The sequence below is a fragment of the Coffea arabica genome, chromosome 11c, assembly GCF_036785885.1.
Source record: "Coffea arabica cultivar ET-39 chromosome 11c, Coffea Arabica ET-39 HiFi, whole genome shotgun sequence".
Lineage (NCBI taxonomy): Eukaryota > Viridiplantae > Streptophyta > Magnoliopsida > Gentianales > Rubiaceae > Coffea > Coffea arabica.
Genome location: NC_092330.1, coordinates 39,190,726 through 39,217,261, shown reverse-complemented (window position 1 = coordinate 39,217,261; position 26,536 = coordinate 39,190,726). Strand labels below are relative to the sequence as shown.

Below are 26,536 nucleotides of genomic sequence, written 5' to 3'. Positions count from 1 at the left end.
GGTTTTAAAAACAACGAATTTAGTGGACATGCATGTTCCAAATTTCGGCCATGGTAATCCAATAATAATAATAAAGTGGACGCGATTGGTCATGAACAGAATGTGCAGTACTTAACATTAAAGTTTGTCAGCTATCTGGTGATATAATGCCACCCTCGAGACTTTGAGACTTAGAAATTTATTAATTTCAGACTTTCAGATTCTACTTTCGAATATCATTGCTAAAGCTTGGGCACCATGACTGACATCGAGCAACCTTGTTATGTAACGTGATCGAAGTTGCCATAATCCTCAAGTGGGCTATAATTGTGTAAATAACTGGGCAAGTGATGTAATGAATATACAAAAGTAAGTACTTTCGATAATTAGGTAAACCATCCTCTTCTTTGAACCAGTTCTTTGTACCAAGTCTAGCACTGTCTAATGTCTATGGAATCGAACGAAAAATTGTATTTGCTCATTAGCATCTACTTTCTGCCAGCTACCCTGCAGAAAAATTTCTACTGGAACTGAATTGTACACTTATGGTGGTATCTCAGAGCTGAAGGAACTATTGAATTGTACACTTATGGTGGTATCTCATGTTCTGATAGCTGCTCTTTTTACAAGTGAACTCTTCTCATCACAAAATTGTAGGAATGATTTCTAATCGGTAACTGCATAGTCTGATTATTATGCTTTCTCATTCATCGTCTTTTAACCAGAGGTGTCAACCTATAGTCTAATGATGTTAATTCGCCCAAATTTGCTCACTAATAAGTGAATTTGGATATGCGATGAATTTTGAATGGGTCTAAATGCATATCTAATTAAACCCATTTAATTGGTTGGTAGTGAATTGACTCGATTCATCCATTTATATCTATTTAAAAATAATTATGCATTTAAACTTAATTTTTAATGAATGTTAAGCAGACAAATATGAGTTTTTTAGTAATCTAATAATAACAAAACATCGTTACTTTTTTGTCAAAAAACATGCAAAATAATTTTAAAAATAAGTATAATCTCAAGTGATCGAGTCATAAATGAGTAACTGGACGTGTGGGTATGAATAAATTGACTAATTTTGATCCATTTATTGAATGAATAAAAAAATGGGTATAAATGTTTTGGCCCAATCATACCTATTACCCAATTATGATCCGTCCAAACCCGCTCGAGTCACTCGTTTTGACACCTCTAGTTTTACTTGGGTCAAGGGAATAAAAGGGTACCCTATAAATAGATTAATTGCCACAATTGCAAGGTGACTTCAAGGTGAATCAAAAAGTTGAAAGCTTAATATCCATTGTAGTGTCAACAACAGAAATGCTTGCCGATACAATTTTGATCATGATGTTCAATCAGCTTCTTGCATCTACCATCATGACTCTATGAAACAAATTATGAAAAACTGGAGTGAAGTATCATCATTCTCAGTTGACGAACGAAGAATTGATCATCAGATGACGGTCAAACATAACTATGTGAAAACCTAAACCTTACATCAGACGTTAGATCAGAGTATGGCCATGTATAGACTTTACTGATGCACAAAGCCAGCAGCAGTTAAGTCGTACTCGAAATGCTCAAAAAAAAAAGTAAAACAGAATAATAGAATTTAAAATTTTCAGCATCATGCTTGCACCTTGAAAAAAGATATTCTGTCAGGCAAAAAGGCAATTGAGTACTGTTAAATATACACAAATTTCATAGTGACCTGCAATTCTGTAACAAGAAGACATGAAAATGGCTGATATGGAAGATCTTTGCTCGATCTGATTAAAGTTACCATGAACCGTAATCTAAAGTCTGCCCATGGACCATAATTTAAAGTAATTAAAATTTGTTGTTTGTAGGAAGCAAAAAGCATCTTATCACGCAAAATGATATGCGTTCATTACAACTGCAGAACAACTAGAGCTTTTCAAAACTCCACTGTGTCCTGCATAACATCCGTTACTGAAGAAAGTTGGTACGGATAAATGATGAAGAAGTACACGAATCTAGTATATTCCAGTACCACAAAGCTTTTGTATCCACCAATCACATTCACCATAATGCCTTGCCTTCATATTTAAGAAGAAATTGACGAAAATCCCATGAAGCAAAACCCCATTCAAGAGTACAAAACCTAAATGGTCTTCTTCAGCTTTGAACAAGACCTTGGGAAATAAACAATACGTGGATTTCAGCTGTTTGAAAATAAATGCACGCAGAACAAATGTTAAATGAATGTAATTTCTTTTGGTATTCTAGTTTCCTTCAACTTGTTCCTTATCCTTTCTTATTCGATCTTCAGGTGCTTCCCCTCTTCTTATTCCTCGTCCTTTGTTATTCTTCAGGTGCTCAGCATAAGCCCGATCAACCACTACATAGGCCAAAAGTCCCTGCAAACCAAAGAAGACCAAGACAAAATCAAGCAAATTTTTATTATTGATTCAAAATCAAACAAAATTAGCCAACCACACAAAATATTATTCAGCCAAATTAATTCATGTTCATGCTTGTAATTTTTATTAAAATGTCATCCATCCTCTATGACATGACAAACAACAGTAATATGCTAAAAAAATTTTACATAATCACTATTAAAAAAGGTTAATCATTATTAAATATGATAGCTTGCTGCTAATCACAATAATTAAAATAAAAATATACATACCATCATTGTTGGAATATAGTGGGATATATAAGCAAGCTTCACTATTCCTATAGGGACAAATGGAAGGGGCAGCCCAATTCGCAAATAGAACCAAAGTGCGAAAAGTATGAAACAAGTCGTAACCTGAAATCCAAAAAGATGATATAAGTGACAAATCTTATGAATTCCAAAATGATACACTAATCTATCTATTCAAAAGTAATCATATCGTAGCTTTTTTTTTTAATCTATTATACTTTTTACTTTTCTTCGATAACTTCCCGTTTAATATTTTTTCCACGCACTTTCCCTCTGATAATTTATTTTAACAAAAAGCATTGTGGGGGAAAAAAATTTGGACATTTGATCAAATTGATTTTTTGAATAAAAAAAACATGTTCAAATGTTATTTTCTAGTAGATTCGACGTGAATCCTGGTCTCATATATCTACCAATATATCCGACCCAATCTGCATGTAAGTGTAATTAAGTAATTTGGCTCCTAAACCCAAGAACATGTATTCATAACACACAAAACTTCACACTCGTAGCCTCCCATCGGGAAGGGGAAACAACACATGATCCAATCGAACACTCCTCCATTTCACGCTTCCATGTCTTACCAATCACCACCACCACACACCTCCATCACTACTGATCACTTTTTGACCTCTTGAAACTCTATCATCTCATTTCTCAAGGCTCCAAAATTTCTCGAAATTATGGATTCTACAAAGCATGGCTAGTAATTGTACCATCTGCACTAGGAACAAGTCATGACTTCTAGTATTGTCCATTACACTTTGACTCCAACTGCATCATCATTAGCAATGAATACAGTTGAAGAAAAAATTGTTGAAAGAGCTGTGAAGAGATAATTTCCGACTACGTGAAAGCCAAATTTATTAAGCATGTGGGGTTCTGTTTGCCACATGTATTGAATACACGTACTAATTTGTAAGGATATTCATTACGTCAATGAAACCAAAGAGATATTAAACGAACAAATAGAACTAGAGTGTAGGTGCATTAGTTCTTATGAACTATAAGTTTGAAATGAAATTAAAAAAAAAAAAAAAAAGTTAGAGCCTTTACAATTTCAGTATCAATGATGTATCATCACTATTTTTGTCTTACCCATAACCCTACCTTCCATAACGAAGACCAAATATACTATCCAATTCCCAAAAAAAGCTAGAGCCTTTACAATTTCAGTAGGATTATCAATGATGTATCATCACTACTCCCTCCGTCCCACTTTAATAGTCTTGTTTTCCTTTTTTGTCTGTCCCAAATTATAGTCCACTTTCCCATTAAGGAATGTAGTAATCTTTCAAATTGTCTAAAATATCCTTATTAAATATCTTGTTATTAATACATTGTTATTAAATACTAACCCACTACATTGAATACATTGAGTTTTTCCAATGCACTCCTCGTGATTAGCATAAGGGTATTTTAGGAAATTATTAATCTAAATTTATGTTTCCAACCAAATTAATTACACTTTCTTAATTTGTGTGAAAAAAAAACCAAGACTAACAAAACGGGACGGAGGGAGTATTTTTCTTACCCATAACCCTACCTTCCATAATGAAGACCAAATATATAATCCGATTCCCAAAAAGCCTTAGGAATCTGAGGTCATAGTAGGTGTAAACCAAGGACGCAGACAAAGGGAGGGCGGAGAGGGGCAGGAGCCCCCAAAACTTTTTAAAAGCCAATTTTAAGTATATCTATTTATAATAACTTAACAAAATTTCACTCATTTTGTCCCTTTAGATGTTAGTATCAATTAATTAACCACTACCTTTAACACTCATCTTTATAACTTTACTAGACCTAGCAATTATACCCAAAACCCAACAACCCACCCACTAATTTGAGAGGTTGGGTTGGGTAAGTTGGGTATTGAGTCAATTTTGGATTGGGTAATAAAAACTCACATATATTTTGGACGGTTTGGGTATTTGTATTGGGCACCCATTACCCAACTTTTGCTAATTGAATCAAGTGAATAATCAACACAATCTTAACATCTTTCGTGATTATAACATAATTCGCCAAGCAAGTTAAAATTTTTTTACTTGGCCTATTTTTACTTCCTTGGTTACATGCTTAATAGGGTCACTACAAGAAAAATTATATTTGGAGGCGCAACAAAATGATGCAATAGGAAACTTTTAGAGGCACTTAGACTATTGAGGCGCACACATCAAATGTCTACTAAACTACCCGTTTGGAAAAGGTTGGAGGCATTTTTTAACGTCATGTTTAATGAATTTGATGCATTCACAATTGCCATGATAGAAATTGCAAATAGGCACACACCAATGCCTCTAAAGATGCCCTATAAAAGCACTTTACTTGGTATCATTTTTGCCCTTTTTAGGACACTTTTACGTGTTGCCAAAAAGTAATTGTCTAGGCACAATGAAGTGCATTATATACATTAATGGAGGCAGTTTATAGTGTAGTGTTTACCTGTCTTTCAAGGCATTTTCTACCATTGTAAAAAGGAATCTCCAAACACTCAAAAAGTGTCACAATATGTGGTTTTACTAGGTGCATTAGTTTCAATGTAGGCATTGGCAAGTGCCTCAATAGATGTCTTTTTTTTGTGCAATTTTCATCTAAATTTTCTACTCTAATCTCCTAATACAATACGCCAAACACATAATATGCAATTGTAAGACAACCACTATGCCAAAGAATATAAATCTGCTTGAAAGTAAAAAATTGGTGACATCCTAAATAAAGCAAAAAGTTCCACAAATCTGAAGTTAATTCAAAAACTAGCATTAATACTTCTTTAAACAAAAGGCTGTCATCCAACTCTTGCAATAGAATCCAGCAACATTCTCAAGAACACAAAATATTCCACAAATTTGAAGTTAACTCAAAAACTAGTATTGCTTCTCTAAACAAAAGGCTGCTGTCCAACTCTTGCTTCTCTAACAAAAGGCTGCTGTCCAACTCTTGCTTCTCCAAACAAAAGGCTACTGTCAATCCTCATGAATCTTCACCTATAAAATTAGTAGATTAAGTAAGAACACCACTTCATTATCCATCCAACTTACAAATATTTGTAAAGAAAAAAACTTGAACAATCTTGTGTCAAATTATACCAATTTCAGTGGCCAAGCAATCGGTGCACCAAGTGCATCTTCAATTGTTTGCAATAGCCCATAAGGCCTAATCAATTGTTCATTGCGTTCCATCACGATTTGTACTAGTATTTCACACCAACATGGTCCTAATGGTTGTCCACCAACAACTTTAGAAGGATCAATTCCTTGGAGACGACCAATAGCTAGACATTTTGTTGGATCAAACAAGCTGAAAATATCCACCCAATCACCTTCCTACAAGATAATTTGAAGTCATAGAATTGAATTAGGTAGATTTATTTTTTAAAAAATTTTGGTAGAGTTTCCCCTGCATTTTGAGCATTTCTCCAATTTTCAGCAATAAAACTTAATAACCATGACTTTACTAAGTTGAAATTACCATGTTTCACTATTCAATATAACCAAACAAAATAGCAGTTTAATGAATCAACAAGTTTCAAACAACAAAAGTGAGTATCCTCATATGGTATAATCACAATAAATTCTTGAAAAATAATCATGAATATACCTGAAGAGAACGAGCACCCATAGGAGATTTTGAAACATGATTAGAGGACGTTGAATTTATCGAGCCACCAGTTTTTGAGCCACTATTTTGCTGCTGACACACCATTGCTTTGAGCTCTGCAAGTTCTTTGGCTTGGTCTTTCAGCTGCTGATCTTGCTCAGCAAATTTATCTTCCATCTTAGAAATTGCTGCCTTTTGCTCCATAACGATACGCTGACAAGTGCTGCGACTAGGTACGTTACCCCATTTGTCTGATGGTGTCACACCTAGACCATACATGCGCACACGCCCATTGTTATCTTCCCCAAATACTTGGGCAAATGCATCATTACGACCAACATCATCATTAGAACCAGGGGGAAGTTGGCTAACTTTTTCCTTCAAAGCTTGCTGTATTTAAAATCCAGAAAAAATTCAATATTACTAAATTCAATTTAAGTCATTTAGAGTACTAATTTCATCAACCAATTAATAACTTACTAATGTAGCTGCAACGTCATCATTTCCCGGGTTTCCGTTTGAGTCAGTATAACAGTGTTCGAACATATCAACTCGTGATGGGAGATGACCTAATTTTTTCATCTATAGAAAATGAAGTCTTCATAAGACCACTAGGTGATACAAGAAAAAACTAAATGAAACTAAAAGGTTTAAAAGATTTACCAATTTCTTTCGAATTTGAGCATACGATTTCTTCCCTGTCTTATGATTCATTGTTTTCTTAGCCCGACTCATCTTATTCTTCTCGCTGGTATTCTGAAATTATAGAAAAATAGTGAAAACTTATAATCTCAACATAATGGTTGATATTTAATAGTTAAAACAGTTATACCTTTGTTTCCTCTAAGCTCCAGTAAGCCAGAAGATTTCTCCACTGATCTTTCAAGATCCGCTGATCCCTATTGTTAATTTGACTCTCAATGGATTCATTTGGATTGTAATATTTTGCCTTTAAAGCTGATTTCCAATTTCTCCATTTTTTGCCGATTGATTTCAAAGTCCAAAAATCTGCACCTGGAGGAAGACGAAATTTTTCCTACAATAACACCTCAAATAGTTAGATCCATATTTTTGTCATATAAAGGGTACAGCTGTATATTTGCATCAAGCAAAATGTGCATTACCTTCACCAATACAAGCATGTCTTGCTTCTTATCATTTGTCATTTCACGCCAATCTGTCACGTCTAGAGGAGCATACTTTCCATTTCTTGCTATTGTTCCTAAGAACTCAGTAAATTTGGACTTGTTCTTGCCAACAGGCTCACCATCCTTATCAAATCTAACTTTGTACCGATGACAACTACTAGGTTTACCCCATATTTCTGTCATATATGTTGGCCCTCTAGTTTTTCTTTGTGAATTTTCATCTGCATTTTCTTCATCTATAACCATGAAATATGACGCCGGTGAATTTCATTACCAAAAGAAACTAGTAGAACTAAAAGTTTTGAAACTGAATCTCAAGAATGAAAATCAGAACTGGGCATGACTTATTAGAGATGTACCTGTAGAGTTAGGCTCCTCAATGTGAATCTGATTTTCAGCTATATCCTCGTGTTGATCAACAAGTGTATTTCCGGTAATCTTCTGTCTTTTAGTCCTTGCCATTCCTACAAATAAAAACATTTAACAAATAAAAGAACACAAATACAAAAAGGATAGCAAAATCTCAAACGAATATGATAATAGAAAGGCTACAACTAGACTGAAAATTTTCATCTACTAACAAATCAATTTTAAAGTGCAAGTAAGTAAGTTAAAACAGAAAATTTAAAATAGACAAATGCAAAGGCACAACAAGGTTAATCTGAATTTGCATCTACAAGAAAATGCATGTGAAATTGCAACCACGTTTATAGTTACAACTTTTACAGTTTTAATAGCAAAAACCAAACATTTCAACAATTCAGGCTAGTGGAGTATTTCATCTCCATCATCTTCTCGAACCCATCGAATGTCTTCATTCTCATTGTCCATTTGAGTTGTTGAGGTAATTGTGCTCTGCAAATACATCTCAATATCACATACGGGGTCCATCATAAACTCATTCCTAGGAGATGTAGCAACAACAACACTCCAGCCTTCAGCTAAAGGGTCTTCAACATAAAAAACTTGTGAAACTTGGGTTGCTATCACATATGGCTCAGGGTGAGGCTTTACATTCTTGAAGTTGGCCAATGTGAATCCATCCTCATCTTGCTTTAATCTTTTGCCTTTTGATATCCAATCACATTCAAATAAGGTGACAGTTCGGCCTTCAGTGTAATTTAACTCAAGGATATTCGTCAAAATACCATAGTAAGCCAAGTCACTTAAAATTGGATTATTATCTTTAGTACTCGAAAAGCTTGATGTTGTTGCATTGACAAGAACCCCACTATTCTGAGTTTTCCTCTGAGATTCTAATTGTCTTGTATGGAAGCGAAAGCCATTGACAAGAATCTTTTGATATGTTCTCCCCACATTATTTGGACCCCTAGCCAGAAGTTTCAAATCTTTGGAGATGTCAACACCATCAGCCACTTGAATCTGTTTAACCTATTATATACAAAATGTAACAATGACAAATTTCTTCTTTTATGCATAAAAAAAAAAGATAATAGAACCTGTAAGATTGTTGAGCTTACATGGTCCGAAAACCAATCTGCAAAGTTCTCACAATGAATACGCTCAATGACATGTTTTCCAGCACATGGATTTTGCTCCTCCACCATTTTATGGTGTTGGCTGCATATAGAAACTCACTAAGTATTTAACATATATAATTTTTTGAATTGAAAGGAATTTACTTACTCAACATATGGCTTGATGTGGTCGCAATTAAATAGCACATATTGATGTGCTTTTCTCAAAATTTCATTGCTGAAATTTGTTGGAGTTCCTTTTCCTAATGGACGACATGAACTGGAAAATACATCGAAGCCTTCACTTGAGGTGTTGCCCACATCATCATTTCTACTTGTCCGATTAAACTTCGTTTCAACATAATCAGCTAGGTATAAGGAACAAAAATTCAAACATTCCTCAGCTAAATACCCTTCAGCAATACAGCCTTCTGGTCGACTTCTATTTCGGACGTAGGATTTCAAAGTTCCTAAATACCTTGACAAGGCAAGTTTTAATTCAGGTTTAGAATATTGAGATGAAGTTAATGATAAAAAATGTCTAAAATTTTCAAAATACTTCACTTAAATATTTCATGAGTACCTTTCTATAGGATACATCCACCGGTAATGGACAGGCCCTCCTATTTTCGCTTCGCTAACCAAATGAACAGCTAGATGTACCATCACATTAAAAAAGGATGGTGGAAAAATCCTTTCTAATTGACAAAGTATGATACCAATCTCTTTTTCCAAATGAACTAAATCTGCTGGATCCAAAACTTTGGAGCACAACTTGCGAAAATACCTGCTCAATTTGATCAAAGGAGAGCGAACTGCTTTTGATAAAGTCCTGCGCAGAGCTATTGGGAGAAGTTGTTGCATCAAAATATGGTAATCATGACTTTTTAATCCAGAAATTTTTGGTGGCTTTACTTTAACACATCTAGAAATATTTGCTGCGTAGCCATCTGGAACTTTTATCCCTTTCAAAACTTTGCAAAATATCTCCTTTTCCTTCTTTTTCATTGTAAAGCAAGCTGGAGGCAGAACACTCCTACCATTTCCCTTCTCAATGGGATGCAATTCTGATCTTATACCCATATCACGAAGGTCAAGACGTGACTTTTTATTATCTTTGGTTTTTTCCAGATTCAACAATGTAGCCACAATGATCTCACTGATGTTCTTCTCAATGTGCATAACGTCAAGATTATGACGTATCATATTGTCTTTCCAATAGGGCAAATCAAAGAAAATACTTAATTTTTTCCAATTAAATGGCAATTCTGGATTGTCACTAACTGTCTTCCCAAGTTTAATACTATAACCAGCTAACTCATCTAAAATTGTAGACCCCATTAACCTTCCTGGTGGTTTTCCATACTCTACAGCTCCATTGAAAGATTTAGCATCTTTGCGAAATGGATGGTTCATTTCCAAGTACCTTCGATGCCCCATATAGCAATATTTTCCCCAATTTTGCAGATGCTGTGAAGATGTGTATTTATGGCATACAGGACATGCAAGTTTTCCTTTAGTGCTCCATCCGGAGAGGATTGCATAACCTGGAAAGTCACTGATGGTCCATAAAAGTGCTGCACGAAGTTGAAAGTTTTCTTTTCTTGATGCATCATATGTATTCACTCCAACATCCCACAATTCCTTTAATTCTGCTATGAGAGGTTTTAAATATATATCAATATTATTTCCTGGTGCAAATGGACCGGGTATCAACAATGACAACATAAAGTTCGATTGTTTCATACACATCCATGGCGGCAAATTATATGGCATCAATATTACCGGCCAAGTGCTATGAGTTGAACTCATATTTTTGAATGGGTTAAATCCATCTGATGCTAGGCCCAACCTCACATTACGAGAATCTTGAGAAAATTCTGGATGATGAAAGTCAAATGTTTGCCAAGATGGAGAATCAGCAGGGTGCCTCATGTTACCATCCTTAGTACGACCTTCTGCATGCCATCTCATATGGCCTGCAATTTTGGAGGACATAAATAGGCGTTGTAACCTATGTTTTAGGGGAAAATGCCATAAAACCTTATGCGGTATTTTTCTTCCCTCACCAGTCGGATCATTTTCAGATTTAACCCATCTAGATTCTTTACATGTTTCACAATGCTTTCTTCTTGCATCTACCCCCCAATATAAAGTGCAGTCATTCGGACATGCATCATATTTATCATACCCAAGTCCTAATTCCTTCATTAACTTTTCAGCTTCATAATAAGACTTAGGCAAACCATCCATTGCATCTGGAAAGGCTTCTTTCAACAAATCAAGTAACATATCAAAAATTTTGTTGCTGAGTTTACCAAGGCATTTGAGGTGAAGCAACCGAATCATAAAGGAAAGTTTTGAGAATCTTTTACATCCAGAGTAAAGCTCTTTGTTAGAATTATCAATTAGATTGTAAAACTTTTCAGCTTCTACATTGGGCAATTGGCTTTTGTATTCAGTTCCATCTATCCTTGTATAATCTTGTTCAGGAATTCCCATTGCATCATGAACCAAACCATGCATGTCATCAAGTTCATCCCGTACCCCATGTGAGATATCATAGGAAGTAGGTTTTGGTGCACTAGAGTAAACAAATTCTCCATGAGCTGCCCAATGGGTGTATCCTTTAACAAAACCATAAACTTTCAAATGAAGTTCTGCATTCTCCCTGGTAATACATACACCACACTTACATTCTTTACATGGACATAATATCATCCCATTTATACTTGAATTCTGGAATGCATAATCTAAGAATTTTTGCAAACCATCCCAATATTCTTTGCTTCGTCTATTCTTTTGCATCCAAGTTTTATCCATATTCTGTAACCATGACAAATTTAACCTTAAAATATACACATACATACATATACATATACATATATAAGCAAAAGAAAGCAATTAAGAATAATATTAACAAAGAGCATCACTCATACAACCAAAAAATTATTATGATACCAAGAAGCTATTTGGAAGTCAACGAGAAGGTCACTGTTTGAGATAAAAGCACAAGACATGAGAACCCCAAAGGTTTTCCGCTACTAGCCATTTATCACGTGTCACCAAGTAAATAGTTTTTTACACAAATCAATGTTAAGAATAAAATTTGCAGGTCATATAATATATCTACTGCAATGACACTCCAGTTTAAAAAAAAATTAAGAATCCAAATGACCAAAAGATGAAAATGAACGTACATTACAGGTTCAAACAAATGAACAAATTTAATATCATATATGTAACTTAATCTAATTCCTAATAAAAAAGAACACAAGAATATAAGTTGGCTTGTACCTCTAGCGAAATCAATGTGCAACGTCTTCAAAATGATTTCTTTTCACAGATAGCTATCTTTAATTCAAACCTGTGGTGAAACATTAATGAACTTTAGTAAAATTTTAATATTTTGAATAGGTGCTGTACGTACTTCTCTAATTATTCAAGAAGAAAAATAACATCAGCTTGCAAATTTCTTGAAGAATATTTTAAAAAAATGAGAAAGAACCAAAAGTGCTGAATGACTTTTCCTAATTATTCTGAAACAAACAGAACAGGGCATGAAAATATAAATGCACCAACATATATAAATGCATCAGCTTACTATGCAAATAGAACAAGGCATGCACATTATTATGAAGCAAACAGAACAAGGCATCAGCTTACTTTCTCTATGTACATATATAAATGCACCAACATATGCATGAAAATGATCCAAGGCATGCACATTTTCCCCATGTGAATAGAAAACCACAAATGCAAATTATTCTCATTGAATAACATTTTCATAAAAAACATTGGGATAGCAGGAATTTTATCTAAACTCAAGAAATAAAAAGATTTTATGTTCATGTTTGAGGGACCAACTTTGCTTTACAAGTTAAAATTTAGAAACCTCTGTATTGGTGCCAATTATTTTTTTGGTAAACTTAATTGCCATATTACCATAATATGAATCAAGTTTGGAAACTCAACTACAACTCAAACAATTGCTAACAGTTAACTTTTTTCCCAATTCACTAGTTCTGACTTTGCCAAATTTTACATGTTTTTCCGAAACCAAATGACATGAACAGTACACCATCTTTGACATTCTTAGTAGTTACTAGTCAATAGAAGTAAAGCACCTGGGATTCTATATCCTATATTTTGTGCCAGCCCAGTTGCACTAACGTAGGAATAGAAACCAATTCCCAAGTTCCAATTCGGTTGAGAGAAGCATTAACTACATAATCATAATGTCCTGATTCAATTCTCAGACATCCATTTTTCCCCTTTCCCTTCCACTTTTGTACTTGAATTTAAAAAAAAACTCTACCACTATTTTTATACACTTTATTATACTTTGTATCAGCGTATTATTACCTGACTGCCAAAGTACTTTGTAGAATCAGTAGGCTAAAGTAAATGCAAAAGGTGCTTAGAAATTCAACAGGATTGCAAAAGGAAGCCTCAATTGATCGATCGGGCTTAGTCGCCAAATACCAGATCACACGGCAGGGTTTGATGGGTTTGTCTTGCTTAATATTAACAATCGGCCGCGGTGGGAGAATGGGACTGCCTCCTGAGTCCTGAATTGGTACTGTCGATGGCCCCAAGGCCGAAACAAGGAGGCGGACACATTCTATGTGGCATTACATTAGATACCAGCAAAAAAAAACCAGCATTCAATCAACCAGCCAACTGCTTTTAATATTGCCCCATGTTTTTCTCCATCACATTATTAATACTCAACATAGAAATCAGATTTTAAAAAAAGAAAAAAAAATCAAACTAGCAACAGGGGAGAAAATAATTCAGTGGGCAGGCAAAGCATATGATTTTCAAAAACCCATAATACACTTACCTTTTAACCACTAAACCATCCTTCTCTTCTTCTGGTCAAATTGGAGTGCATCTAAAAACTCAAGATAGAAAGAGAGAGGGTAGGGATTAAAGAATGAAAAAAAGAGGCAGAAATGGAAGATTGATTTTGACGATGATGGATTTTGTGAATAGGGTCCAAGGGTTTAGATTTGGAGAAGAAACTGAGGGAACTTTTTGGTGTGAATTGTAAGAGGCGGAGACCTTTCAAAGAGAAATGTATTGGGCAAACTTTAGTGAAGCGGCAAAATTTTCCTTGCCGCGTTTTTTTTTTCTTTTCCCCGCGCTTTTTCTCCATTTCATTTATACCAGTGACAAAACTACGTCGTTTCTATCTCAATTTCCTATTACTTCTGCTGACATTCACAAGTAATGCCCTAATAGCTATTCTAATTTGACATATCAAAATTTTCAATTTAGAAAAGGGATAATTTCAGAAACCTCCCCTGACTTGTCAATTGGGTTGCCAAACTCGTTTTTTGACTTGTCCATTGAACTACATTTACCATACCGCCCATGAATAGATGGGTATGGGAATCATAAAATTTTACTTATGGATATAAACAATTGGGTAACGCAACCGACCCAATTAACCCATCTACCACCACTCAGGTCATTTCACAAATACATTCATCAGACAAAGCTTTCCTCTTGTCACAAAAATTCAAAGCAATGTGGTACATGTTCACAAGCAAGCAGGTTAAAATCCCGCCTGCATAATAACGCTGAAACCCGCAAGCGGGATTCTGTGTTTTTTCTATTTCAAGGTTAGCTCGCATGCGGGTTAATGTTATATTTGAGCGCGAGAAGAAAAAATTGGTAATTAGTCTCTTTGGGCATTATAAGTAAATATTTAAATTAATGGCAGTTTTATTACATCAATATTATTGTATTATCATTATTATGATTATTGTATTATTTCTTATGCAAATATAACATTTAATTATTTAAATTTGATTTTATTTTTACAATTTATAAAATTTTTATCACTTATATAATATTTTTAAAACCCTAATACATCTAAATTTGATTTTATTTTTCAAATTTATAAGATTTTTATTTAAAAAAATGGGATACGGATAAGATATCCGATTGGTTCGATTTGCATAAGTGCATATGAGAATATCCGAATACTCTTTAAACCCGCATGCGGGTTTAAGGAGATTATGGCAACTCTCTGACACACTAGTTACCCATCCAACTTGTGTGTAACTAAAATATATTTAAATAATATATTTCATATTTTTGTTATTTAGAGTTTAACAAAACATTAATATTGGGTAGATTTGAGGGATATGCATAATTTTGCATATTTGTAGGAATATTAGAAAATGGAAAATTTGGGCAAATTCCCAAATTTTGGAGGTAAGGTGCAATCCAAGAACTAAAACAGTCATTTATAAAACCTTAACAGTAATAAGGTGCAAACCAAAGCTGCAATCCAAGAGTAATATCATTACAAATTTCATAACCATACATTAAATAAATAGAAATGCAATCCAATACTATCCAAAACACAAAATGTCTTGGGTATAATAGTAATTTTGCATTATATGATGTCAGCAATTGGGTCCCAAGTTCTGCCAGGGGAGGTCAGTGTAATTGTGGAAACCTCAGGGGAGGTCAGTGAAATTGTCAGAAACCTCAGGGGAGGTTTCTGAAATTATCCCTTTAGAAAAATATAAAACAAAGTGCAATGGTATTTGGTTCATGTTATTTTATTATGACACTCACTTTTTTATGTCTTCATAAAACATGTAAAATGACACTTACAAAAAAGTGTCCTTATAGGTATGTCATAATAGGACATTTTTCTTGTAGTGGGTATTACCCTAGATATGGAAAAGGCCAGATGTGTTAGAATAGTTGCCAAGATTCATCGTGATAAAAAAATTAATTTGCATTTATGAGTTAGATATTTAGCTACAATGTGACTTTTTTTCATTTATATTATCGTCATCAAAATGTTCAATATGAAGAATTTGAATATTATTAAATTCGAAATTAATTTTGAGACATTAATGTTAACTTAGAACTACTCATGCCCTCGGTGCTTAATAATACCACATAACTCATTCATGCTAAAAGATTTTTGTTTTTATAAACCGTATTCTCAATATGTAAAAACTACATAAATCCAAAATTACCATACTTTCTTTGTGAAAATATTAGCATAAAATCTTTTTTTAGGCTGTTTGGGTATTTGTGTTGGGCACCCACTTAAATTTTTTTTTTATATGTGAAAATATATTTGAGAGAGTTTATGTATCAAAATCTGTTAATTGATATATTGGGTCATATTTGGATCATGGGTTTGAGATGACCTAATATGACCCAACCCAAAATTAACCTAATCTAAAGTTAAGCGGATTGGGTGTAACCCATTTAAATGAAAACCCAATATTAACCCGCCTAAAACCAGCCCAACCTGTCCAATTGCCAGGTATACACTTTACTAAGTTATACCAACCTCTTGCTCTATTGACTAAGGTATTACATCAGTAACAAGACAAACTATCATTGTATAAACACAATTTGAAATACCATTTGTTTTAGAGAGCTTTGTTTCTATGACCTCCAAAATCCTTTACTCCGAGGCAAGTCTTATTATTATTTTTTAGAGATTTTTTTAATTATGTTTTCAATCTTTAGGTATTAATGACTTAAACAATTATTTCTATACTTTTTAAACAAATTTTCACTAATCTTGTCCCTCTAAATGTGATTTATCAATTGATTAATCATCTTCTTTGACATTCCTCTTTAAATCTTTCCTAAGGCATACCAGCCTCTTGCCCTACTAAGGTAAATACATCAATAAAAGAAAAAAATCAAATAGTCATTGTATAAACACAATCTGAAATATTATTGTATCGGACTTTTGTTTCTATGATCTTCCAAATCCTTTACTCCGAGGCAAGTTTTATTATTATTTTTTAGAAATATTTTATTATATTTTCAATCTTCAAGTATTAATTTCTTAAACAACTATTCCTTTTTTGTAAGAATTTTTTCTTATTCTAATTCATTATTTTTCTTACCATCTAACTTTGAAGGGATTTATATTTGTGAACTTTTACTATATTTTCTTATTTCAACACCGAATCAAACTTTTTTTTACTCGAATTCTAAAATAATTTTTGCAAAAAGCAAAATTGCTTGTAATTTTTTACAACTTTGTCTTATGTTATTAAAGCATTAGAATGCTAGTTAGAGTACTTTAATATTGACAACATAGAAAATAAATTACATAACCATAAAAAGGACATAAAAATACAAATGAGAATAAAGGCAAGATACTTACCATGTGTGTTACAAAACCGTCCAATTTTGGCAATACATATTCGTAAATCTTAGTTGTCCGATCCAGCTCGATTTCACCTTCAAAAGGGTGACATGTACATAAACCGTATTTAAAAAAAATACATGTATTAATATCGATACTATATACTATTTACCAGTCTACATCTCCAGAAGGGTTCCAATCATAATATCACATGCGTCATTTTTTTAAGGATTTTGAATTATTTTATTCTTTAATTAATTCAATTAATGTTATCTATCGGTTATTAGTTTGTTTGGTTCAAATGTTTATCCCTATATTCCTGGCAGAAAAATATTTTGTTAAGCTAACTTATCAATTTAATGAAAAAAAAAATAACTTATCAATAAATTTTCCTAGATAAAAATGTTTTTATCCTCAGTTGCAAATGACAAATGGCATATGTTGTCATTTGAAAAATGTTTTTCTATACAAGATATATTCTAAATTTAAACAAATAACATAATAAACTTGTAAACATCAATGCATAGTCTTATAAATGTAAACGTGATAAATTTTTTTTCCTTCAACCCTTTTATATAAATAAGGAGTTGTACTAATTATCTTATTATAAAGTGATTAAACAAGGATATCATGCTTTTAAATTATACAAAAACAATCAGTTTCACTATTGCAAATATATTTTGTATATCTTATTTTTTCATGAAAATTAATTTCTTTTCAAAGTGATTGCTTCGAATTCTACAAAAATAACATTAATATTTACATATCTATATCTACACTATATGCCATTCAACAATCAAAACTTACAGAAGCTTTCCTTACTAGTTTTATAGAGTTTACAATTATTTTTAATTTCTTCTAAAATTTAGTCCATACCGTGTAATTTATCTTTTCAAATCACGAAGGATTCCGCAAAATGCACAATAGTTTCAATTGTCTACTACATTCATTACCACTTTAAAATTTAAAAAACAAATAAAACGCTATCAAATTCTTTTTCTACATATAACTACACTACAAAGAGCTGTACAAAATACAAAAATTAATCACTGAATTGCATATAATTGTAAAGATTTTAGATAGTTTTCTATGATACTAAAATTGCTAAATACTTTATTCCAAATTATTTTTTTATTTTGCTCAAAAAATTTTGAATTATTTTAACTATTTGTAATTCCCTAGCACAGGATATAATGCTAGTTATTATGTTGAAGCAGTTTACACTAGCAAATCTAGACGTACCAGACGGGGAGGAGTTCCCTGAGTCACAAGGTGGACAAGAGCTTCCTGAACTGAGGCTAGTTAGAACACCACGACCACGACTGACACACAGAGAACGGCGGGTGGTGGATTTAATCCAAGTACGAGGCACCGGCAGGGCTAAGAAAACCAAACAAAAAAAAAAGAAAGAAAGATGACTATGCATAATAGGAGAAATTTAAAAAAAAAAAAAAAAAAAAAGACGGAAGCGAATTCTAAAGCATATAGCTCGAAGCAATACTTGGAATCGAATACCTGAGTTTCGAATACATCCGAATGAAACCAAAGCACGGTAATTGGATGCCGTCCTCCTCAAAGCAAGAGGAGGAGGCGGTGGAGCAACAGGAGAATATTGAAGCTGCAGACCCTGCATGGGGAGGGTTGAACGGAAGAAGTGAGAGACGGATGGGATTCGAAGCAATGGCTTCTGCGTGAAGGACTATTGAGAAATATATAGACCCTGGAGCATGGTGTCGGCAGATTTATTACGTTTAAGTCCAATGCAGATGTTCTAATAACACGTAGACTGGCCCATGGTCTTCTCGTTGGGCAATAGCTGCAAGTGAGCCCAAGTTTCAATTTCTAAAGGGCCGTTTAGATCGTCTAGGCTTTGTGTCTCTCTCTTATTTTGTGTGAAGAATCATTCACTTTCCACCCAAAAAAAAAAAAAAAAAAGTCCCACTTCCTCGGACACGAAGCTTCCCTTAACTCGTTAAGGTTAGTTTTCCATATTTATTAGCAGCCGTCATCTCTAATCTGCGCACTAACGTGTCGCCTTTTCATTGGTTTGAGGAACCAACTGTTGGATCACACGAGGAACTTCACATGCAGCAGAGATAACGCAAGTGGGGCCACACATAGCTTACGTGTCTCTGTCCACGTAGGACAGCCTGCTCCCTTGAACTGCCACGTCATACCAAAAAGTTCAAGATAGAGAACCCACCCATAAAAATTAAAAAGTAGATAACAAATGTTATGATATGATGACAAGTTGACAACAAGTTAACCAAAAAAAAAAAAAAAAGAGAGAGAGGAAAAGAAAACTCAAAGCTCAAAGCTATTGCTGATGATGAATGAATTCTGCTACACATGCTAATTCCTGTGACTTCTGCTCAACTGTTTTCTCTCTTTTTTCGTTTCTGTCAGCTGACAAAAAAGGGTTTTCCGCTCTGATTCAGGAGAGTCCAATTGCTTGAGGAGCAAGTTGAGGTTAGTTAATGGTTGGTTACAGTTAATGCTCAAGACTCAAGTCGTTGATTGTGGAATTTCCTGGAAGTTTTTGCCCTTTCATTTTAGTTTATAGCAAGTCAAGTTTAGCAGCTCTTTCTTGAGTGAAGTTGAACCAGTCAAGCTAATCGAGTTGTTTCCGTTGTTTTCAAGCAAATCCCATTTGCAATTAGTAGTATTTGATCAAAGATGGAGAGAGGAGGTGGTGTTTTGGTGAAATTCACTTGATTCTGATATGGAATTTGAGCAGTAGACTGCTGTGGTACTTAATGACTTGGAGTCTAAAGTAATATCCTGATAAAATCGTGAGTTTATCTTGATTCTGCAAAGGTATAATACTTTAATCCTTCACCAGTGACCTTAAGTTCGATCTAGCTCTGTTTGCATGGCATTTCTTTCTTTCCTATCTCTCGGTGGCAATTTATATCCTATAGTCTTTTGAGTTATGTTTCGCCTGTTAAACGTTTGATGGAAGGATGAAATTAGTGTTTGGTAAGATATGAAATGAAAATTTGACTTTCTTATGCTGTTTTGTCGCTTTTGATTGCTGGTTGGGGTTGGATCTAGGAGGAATTCCTGCAGAATTCTGTTTATCTTGGACTTGAATGCATGTGAACGGTTAGCTGTTCGTATTATGTTTCCCTGGTGACATGGAGATGGAAAAAACTTGTGAATTCTGTCTGATCCTAAGACCAATTGTGTACTGTAAGGCAGATGCAGCACATCTTTGCCTGTCCTGTGATGCCAAGGTTCATTCAGCTAATGCTCTTTCCAACCGGCATACACGCGCCATTGTTTGTGAGTCGTGCAGATACCGCCCCTCTTATGTTCAGTGTTCAGATCATCAGATGTTTATGTGCCGCCCTTGTGACCGCAACCAACATGATCTCTCTTCCCAACACCAGAGAAAAGTGATGAGTTGTTATACAGGATGCCCTTCTGCTAAAGATTTTGCGGCACTCTGGGGTCTTGACTTGAATGAATTGGATAATGATAGTAAATCTGAATATCAATCTCTTCCCACGTCAAGTGCAGCAGTAAGTACAGGGGTGCTCACTTTCAACAATTCAAGACAGTCTTGCTCAGTGGCAGGCATTTCATCAGTATTTGATGTGGCTTCCACCACCAGTAAGTTACCCAAAGTCCGATCAAGAGGCAAAGGCACTAAGGTATATGCGGCAACTGTGAATAGAAGCTCATGTCAATTTAGGTCCTTAAACTTGTTACTGGCATTTAGGCATTTCATGTTGAGTTCAGTTTGCACAGCTTTCTTATTTGTTGAAGAGAAAAGTACATAGTGACCGTTTTCATACTTGTGTGATAGTTTCCAATCAAAAAGAGTTCATACAATTTACTAGCCTATTTGATAATCAGGAAGGGGCAAAGTCTAAAGAAGATGGTTCACTCCTACATCTGATGTCATGTCAATTGTTGTCACTATCTTCTGCTGCAAAAGGAGATGCTTTTTCTCCTCTCATACTTTTCCTGAATTTATGGTTTGATTTTGCAGTATGCATGATCTATGATTTGCAATTATTTTTATGCCTCTAATGGTACTTCAACAATGAAATGACCTCTCTGTTGCCTAGCTCAAAAAGTAACACGTAGCAAAGAAACAGCTGATTCAATTATGTCAAATGGTTGTCATTCACTACGCCTGAGCAAGCATTTCATTACCTTTGCTCCCCAAACAAATTTCTTCTCCTTCATGGTGCAGCTGCTGGGGTCATTCTCAAGCCCTTTGCAGTATTCTTCATTGTTTGTGGACTGTATGGTTTCTGAAATCATTCTACCTGCTAAAAGAGTAACATTAAGGGGATGCAAACCAAGAGGTTTTATTTAGCTTGGAGAGAAAAGAGACACAGGAAAGAAATTTTCCTAAAGAAAAAGGAGTGGTGCAACCAGCAATATCACTAAATATAATTGCTGTCCACGCTTCACTACTCTGTACCACACAAAGATGCATCTTACATGCATCTTTACCAGGTTAGATTGGACCCCAACCAATGCTCGAGATTTGTATGAACTGATTATTGAAACATTTATGTGGTATCTCTGAGAAAGTTCCTAAGTGAACCATGAGATAACAAGTATAACTACTTCAGTATGATCAATTTGTAGTTGTCTTTTTTATCCTGCTCAAATTTTATTTGGAAAACAGGTACATCTTACTTCAGTTATGCCATAACATCTATTTTATGCATCCTGCTGAAATGATTCAGCTTCCAAATAAATTACTTATTCCTAGCTTTTGGTCGAAGTTATACCATGGTTTGCCTTAGTAGAGTTTGATTAACATTATAAGATTAGTGCTGTCAACATTAACTACTCCATTGTAGATAATATCTGTTTCTTGCTGTTGGTTTACCATTATCCTTCTTCAAACTTTTGAGAGCTTGGTACGCTAATATAAGATAACATAAGCTTTATACATGTTGTTTCTTAGGATTGATGAAGGAATGTAGGCTGATTGATTACTTACATGTGTAACTTTGCAGGCTGCTGTCCACAGGAAGAATATTTTCCATGTACTGGAACAGATTAATGACTTAAAAAGGCTTCAACTGACTCAGGGAGATGGAAAATTTTCTTTTATGAGAAGCCAAGGGGAAATTGATATGTCTTCATTTAAGTTCCACGCAAAAAGGAAGATGCATGAAAATCTTGATCAACATTTGCAGCATGCTCTTGATCTTGGTTCTGATCTTCACGGCAGTCATCACGAGAATCCAACTACTGAACCTTTTCAACTTGCTTTCTCACAGATGGACGGGGACTCCTTCTGGCAGTGTAAAAGTCTAGTACAGAGTGGCCAGGTTTTGTTATCTTTCTTTCGAGTCATTAAGATGACTTAAGAAGTAAATTCAGTTTCATATATGAATTCAACATGATGGAACTAATGCGCACTCCACACTAATGTGCACTGGAGTGCCTCTTTTTACTATATCACAGAGAAGGATATTCTCAGTTATTTCCAATAAAATGCAGTCCTTCTTACACATCAATACTTTTTTTCTTATAAAATAAGAAAAACCTTTTGTAAATCAACATGTCCTAGTTTTAGGAAAATTAAGTTACTACACATTGCAAACTAAGAAATTTAAGGTAAGCAAGACCAGTTAATGTATTCTTCTTTTTAATATTTTTAAGTGCCAGAATCAGATTTATAACCTAATGCAGTGCATGAAAATCGTTAGTTTGCATTCTTCATAGCATAGTACTTTCTCATTCTACTCTAGTTTCCCTCCCATCCTTCCCTTTTCTTTCTCCTGCTATAGGATGAGACAGATTTAGTAGCTTATTTACCTCCAATAATGCCTTCCCTTTCTCCTGCTGCATGATGAGACAGATTTGGTGGCTTATTACCTATATCACAGCTTCTGAACATAATCATATACCACCTTCAGTTATTCATGATGACCTTGTTAGTATGTCACTTATTTGTGGAACTAAATGCCATACTAGTGTTTCATTTGGGACACGAAGTTCAAATGGATGTCCAGGCACCACAAAGCTGATCCAAAGTTTTCTTTTAGTTTTATATGATAAGCATTTTCCCGCAAATTTTTTGTCCATCCAAATGACAACTGAATGTTGCTGAACTTATGGTTCTTGATTTTCCATTTCAACAAATTTAATGATGCCAAAATGCAATTCATACTTCTGTTTAGTTACTAAGTTTGTTAATGAGTATGATACAACAGTATCAAAAGCATGATGCTAATTGTCAATGAATTACATGTTTATTCTTCAAACGCCATGTACATTTTCTTAAACTTAAAATTTGCAGCTTTGGACTCAAAATATGCAAGACCTAGGAGTTTGTGATGAGCTAGGATGTTCTGATGATTTTACCATGCCTGATGTGGATTCAACATTCAAAAACATCGAAGAGCTCTTTGGAGGCGAGCAAGAGCTAGCTAGAGCTCTGCTTGATGACAATTATACGACATGCTCCTCTGTAGAGAAGGATATGTCTATTAATAAATCAGACAATGGTTATGAACGATCAGTTGAGGTACAAATTATTTTTGTCTGGACTCGTTATCAGCGTATCCTCCTTACAGAATCAGAATATAGAAACTCCAGTGATATGGAAATAGTTCATTTAGGATTATTCCCTGTTAACAAAATTATCAAGAATACATCTTGAAGACTAGATATGCTACTTGACAGTTGAAATTTTCTTTCATTTAAAGTAGTAGCTTTCATTCTCCACCTTTTTTGTACTCTGCGATGCTTCTCCTTCCCCCAGGCTGACATACAGAAAAGTACACCTTGTAAAGTCCAAAGCGGATGAAATTATATACAACTTAAGAGTGTTTTGAGAGTCAAAAAAAAAGAAAGATTATGTTATTCAGATAATGAATGTAAGAAATAATGAGCAGAACAATTACAGATATGGCTACGTGTCTAAGCTGCATATAGATGTAATAAATGAAAATTAGCGACAATAATGAAGATAAGTCAGTGACAAGAAAGCCGCTTACAGTAAAAATCATTTGTCAATACATGCTGTCAAAGCATTTATGTGCAGTCGATTTGAAGTTGTACAGAACTTTGTGAGGGTTGAAAAAAGTACAATATCAAAGAAAAACAAAAAGAAAATGTGTATTTCTTAGAGCTGTAGAATTGAATGAACACAATCAGACAGGCACAATCATATTTTTTTAGTATATGCAAATGATTGTTTGAGCGGTATCCGTTGTATTGATCTAGTCATCAGGTATTCTGGGGCCGAAGGTCGAAGACAGGAGTGGATGCTAATCCCTTTTTTTTTCATTTTTAATTTTTTCCTCCTTGCCTCTCTTTATCCATTACAGGATGTCTCAGCATCTTCTTCAGTTTGCATCTCTTATTCAGCTAATGTTGACAATGATGTTGGCTCTTCTGACTTCACTACAACCAAGGAACATCCTTCAATTAAACCGTCTTATTCAGCATTGTCCCTTTCTCTTTCAAAGCTCAGTGCTGAATGTGTGGACAGTGAACCGTGTTCCAGTTTTAAGAGACAACAACTTTCCAGCAACTTGTCTGATTTGGAGAATGCACAATTAGAATGTAAAGAAAATAACATGACAAGATATAAAGAAAAGAAGAAGGCGCGAAGGTAAGCCTTGCTCTTTCTTGCCATCTCTCTACCTCTTTCTTTTGTTTTTGGTTACTGACTACATTTTCTTCACCTGAAGTGTGGACAAGCAATCTCGGTATTCACCTCGAAAAGCTAAATCTGATGTTAAAAAACTGGTGAGGGATCAATTTGTGAAGATACGTGGATGTGAATCTGATTCTGTGAATTTTAGTCGGAGCTTCTGAAGAACTAAATTTTTGCGTGTCCATTTTCAAGATGCCCTGACGTTTTACTCTTTGGAATTCTCAGAGCAACACAAGAATGTTTGACATATTGTTTGAATTTGCTTGCCTGCATCCCCGATATTTCCGCAATCTTAAACTTGTAAAGCCTGTAGTTATGTCCTCACAGAACATGATATATATCTAATATTTCAGCTTTCCTGTACCCAATTGTTATTGCAGTTTACTCCTGCTGCAAATTATTTCCTGAATGATGTTTGACTTGATTCCTTGTGTAGATCAAGAACTATTAGCCCATTTGTTAAAGAAAGCAAATTGTGACAGTACTAGTCTTTCGTTTGGTGCAAAGATATCAAGAGAGTACTTTTCGCAATACAATACAAGATGAAAAAAAACAGAAAAAACAGGTGTGCAAAATAACCTTCCCTCTGTCAGATCGACCGCACAGGTGATACAAGAGTAAAAAGAAAATCCTGAGAAAGTACAGTTGTTTGATGATTTCTTAATTCTATGAGATAAACAATTTTGGGATGCGTGGAAGCTGCTTCTAGCATGGAAGTTTCATTTCTTTTAACGGTAATAGAAGCCCTGCAGTTTGTGTAGTGGATGCCTGAACTTTTGTGATCCATAGACTGTTGATTTGATAACTATTAAAACACTGATGAATTTACAGCTCAGATAGTGACCTAGTACCCATTCTGCTCTGCTGTTGGTTGAGGTTGCACATCCTTATCCCACTTCATAGCTATTAGAGCTATCCAGTATAAGTTTCGCCTGAAAAAAATCTGATCCTGCAGGCATTATACTCATCTCTTTAAGTGCCCTGTTTATGGTCTCATCTCATGTAAATTCAATACGTAGACATTGTCACAGTTCTTTGTCTGCTGGTCTTGGAGTGGCCATCAAGAAAAGGACAAGGAGCAAACTGGAAAGACAAGAAAAGGAAATTGATAACCATTTTGATTAAGTTATCTAATTACAACTATAAAATCTGTAGTTTGAAGTGCATCTCACAAGAGACAGCCAATTGTATGTGCTGAGAGGAGGCCATATTCAACTCTTGCCCTTATTCCTGGATTTCAAGTAACTTGCATATGAAATGGAAATACCATAGATGCAAAATCAGATGAGCTTACATAGATCTGTGACTAAATTAGACACTTGATTGTTGAGATAGTCTAACAGAAAGGGAAGGAAGATAAAACTTTAATGTAAAGGTCAGTGAAAAGTAATACATTGCTAGCTAAGCTTAACAGCTATGACATACCAAGAAAGAAGTGATTGCTTAAGCCAAATGTGGGATTGTGGGATCATGGGTTTTACCAAACTTATATGATTTAAGTTTTGATTGGAAGAATATTAGAGGAACAAGTTAGTTAAAAGGTGTAACAAAGAAGCAAACACTACAAAGCCATCATGAACATTCTCTTTCCAAATGACACATGTCTCAATCAATTTCAAGATAAAAATAGATTGAATTTTCCAATGACAGAGAAATTGGGAACGCCCAAAACCACCACCATCACCATAACCCCCCCCCCCCCTCCCCCCAACAAAAAAAAAAAAAACTTCTCAACTACGCAACTACAGTTATCAAATAGTAGTGTGTCACTAACCGCAAATGCAGCATTGAAATTACGGAGCAGGAGTTCTGATCTTTTTTCTTTTTCTTTTTTTTTTGGGGTGTAAAGGATTG

The 26,536-nt window shown here is 34.5% G+C and overlaps 4 protein-coding genes across 7 annotated transcripts; 1 reads left to right on the top strand and 3 right to left on the bottom strand.

The window, feature by feature from the left end:
• Nucleotides 1–5,402: 5,402 nt before the first annotated feature.
• LOC113716209 (uncharacterized) lies at nucleotides 5,403–6,921 on the bottom strand. The gene is made up of 4 exons (XM_027240506.2): nucleotides 6,746–6,921; nucleotides 6,266–6,655; nucleotides 5,755–5,991; nucleotides 5,403–5,652 (listed from the first exon to the last, which is right to left on the bottom strand). The coding sequence occupies exons 1-4, from the start codon at nucleotides 6,845–6,847 to the stop codon at nucleotides 5,632–5,634; spliced, it is 750 nt and encodes a 249-aa protein (XP_027096307.2). The 5' UTR covers nucleotides 6,848–6,921; the 3' UTR covers nucleotides 5,403–5,631.
• A 170-nt stretch (nucleotides 6,922–7,091) lies between these two features.
• Nucleotides 7,092–7,875, bottom strand: LOC140016581 (uncharacterized). Its single transcript, XM_072070147.1, has 3 exons — nucleotides 7,773–7,875; nucleotides 7,390–7,649; nucleotides 7,092–7,301 (listed from the first exon to the last, which is right to left on the bottom strand). Exons 1-3 carry the CDS (start codon nucleotides 7,873–7,875, stop codon nucleotides 7,092–7,094), a joined length of 573 nt encoding a protein of 190 aa, XP_071926248.1.
• Nucleotides 7,876–9,528: 1,653 nt separating this feature from the next.
• Nucleotides 9,529–11,714, bottom strand: LOC113706032 (uncharacterized). Its single transcript, XM_072070146.1, has 2 exons — nucleotides 9,679–11,714; nucleotides 9,529–9,544 (listed from the first exon to the last, which is right to left on the bottom strand). Exons 1-2 carry the CDS (start codon nucleotides 11,712–11,714, stop codon nucleotides 9,529–9,531), a joined length of 2,052 nt encoding a protein of 683 aa, XP_071926247.1.
• A 7,554-nt stretch (nucleotides 11,715–19,268) lies between these two features.
• Nucleotides 19,269–25,045, top strand: LOC113717247 (putative zinc finger protein At1g68190). 4 transcript variants are annotated; one of them, XM_027241984.2, is made up of 6 exons: nucleotides 19,269–19,509; nucleotides 20,095–20,696; nucleotides 22,026–22,343; nucleotides 23,318–23,545; nucleotides 24,351–24,637; nucleotides 24,717–25,045. In XM_027241984.2, the coding sequence occupies exons 2-6, from the start codon at nucleotides 20,178–20,180 to the stop codon at nucleotides 24,841–24,843; spliced, it is 1,479 nt and encodes a 492-aa protein (XP_027097785.2). In that variant the 5' UTR covers nucleotides 19,269–19,509; nucleotides 20,095–20,177; the 3' UTR covers nucleotides 24,844–25,045. The 4 variants fall into 4 exon arrangements, with proteins under 4 accessions (XP_027097785.2, XP_071926695.1, XP_027097784.2 ...); XM_072070594.1 differs by having other exon boundaries at nucleotides 19,681–20,696; XM_027241983.2 differs by having other exon boundaries at nucleotides 19,269–19,857.
• Nucleotides 25,046–26,536: the final 1,491 nt, after the last annotated feature.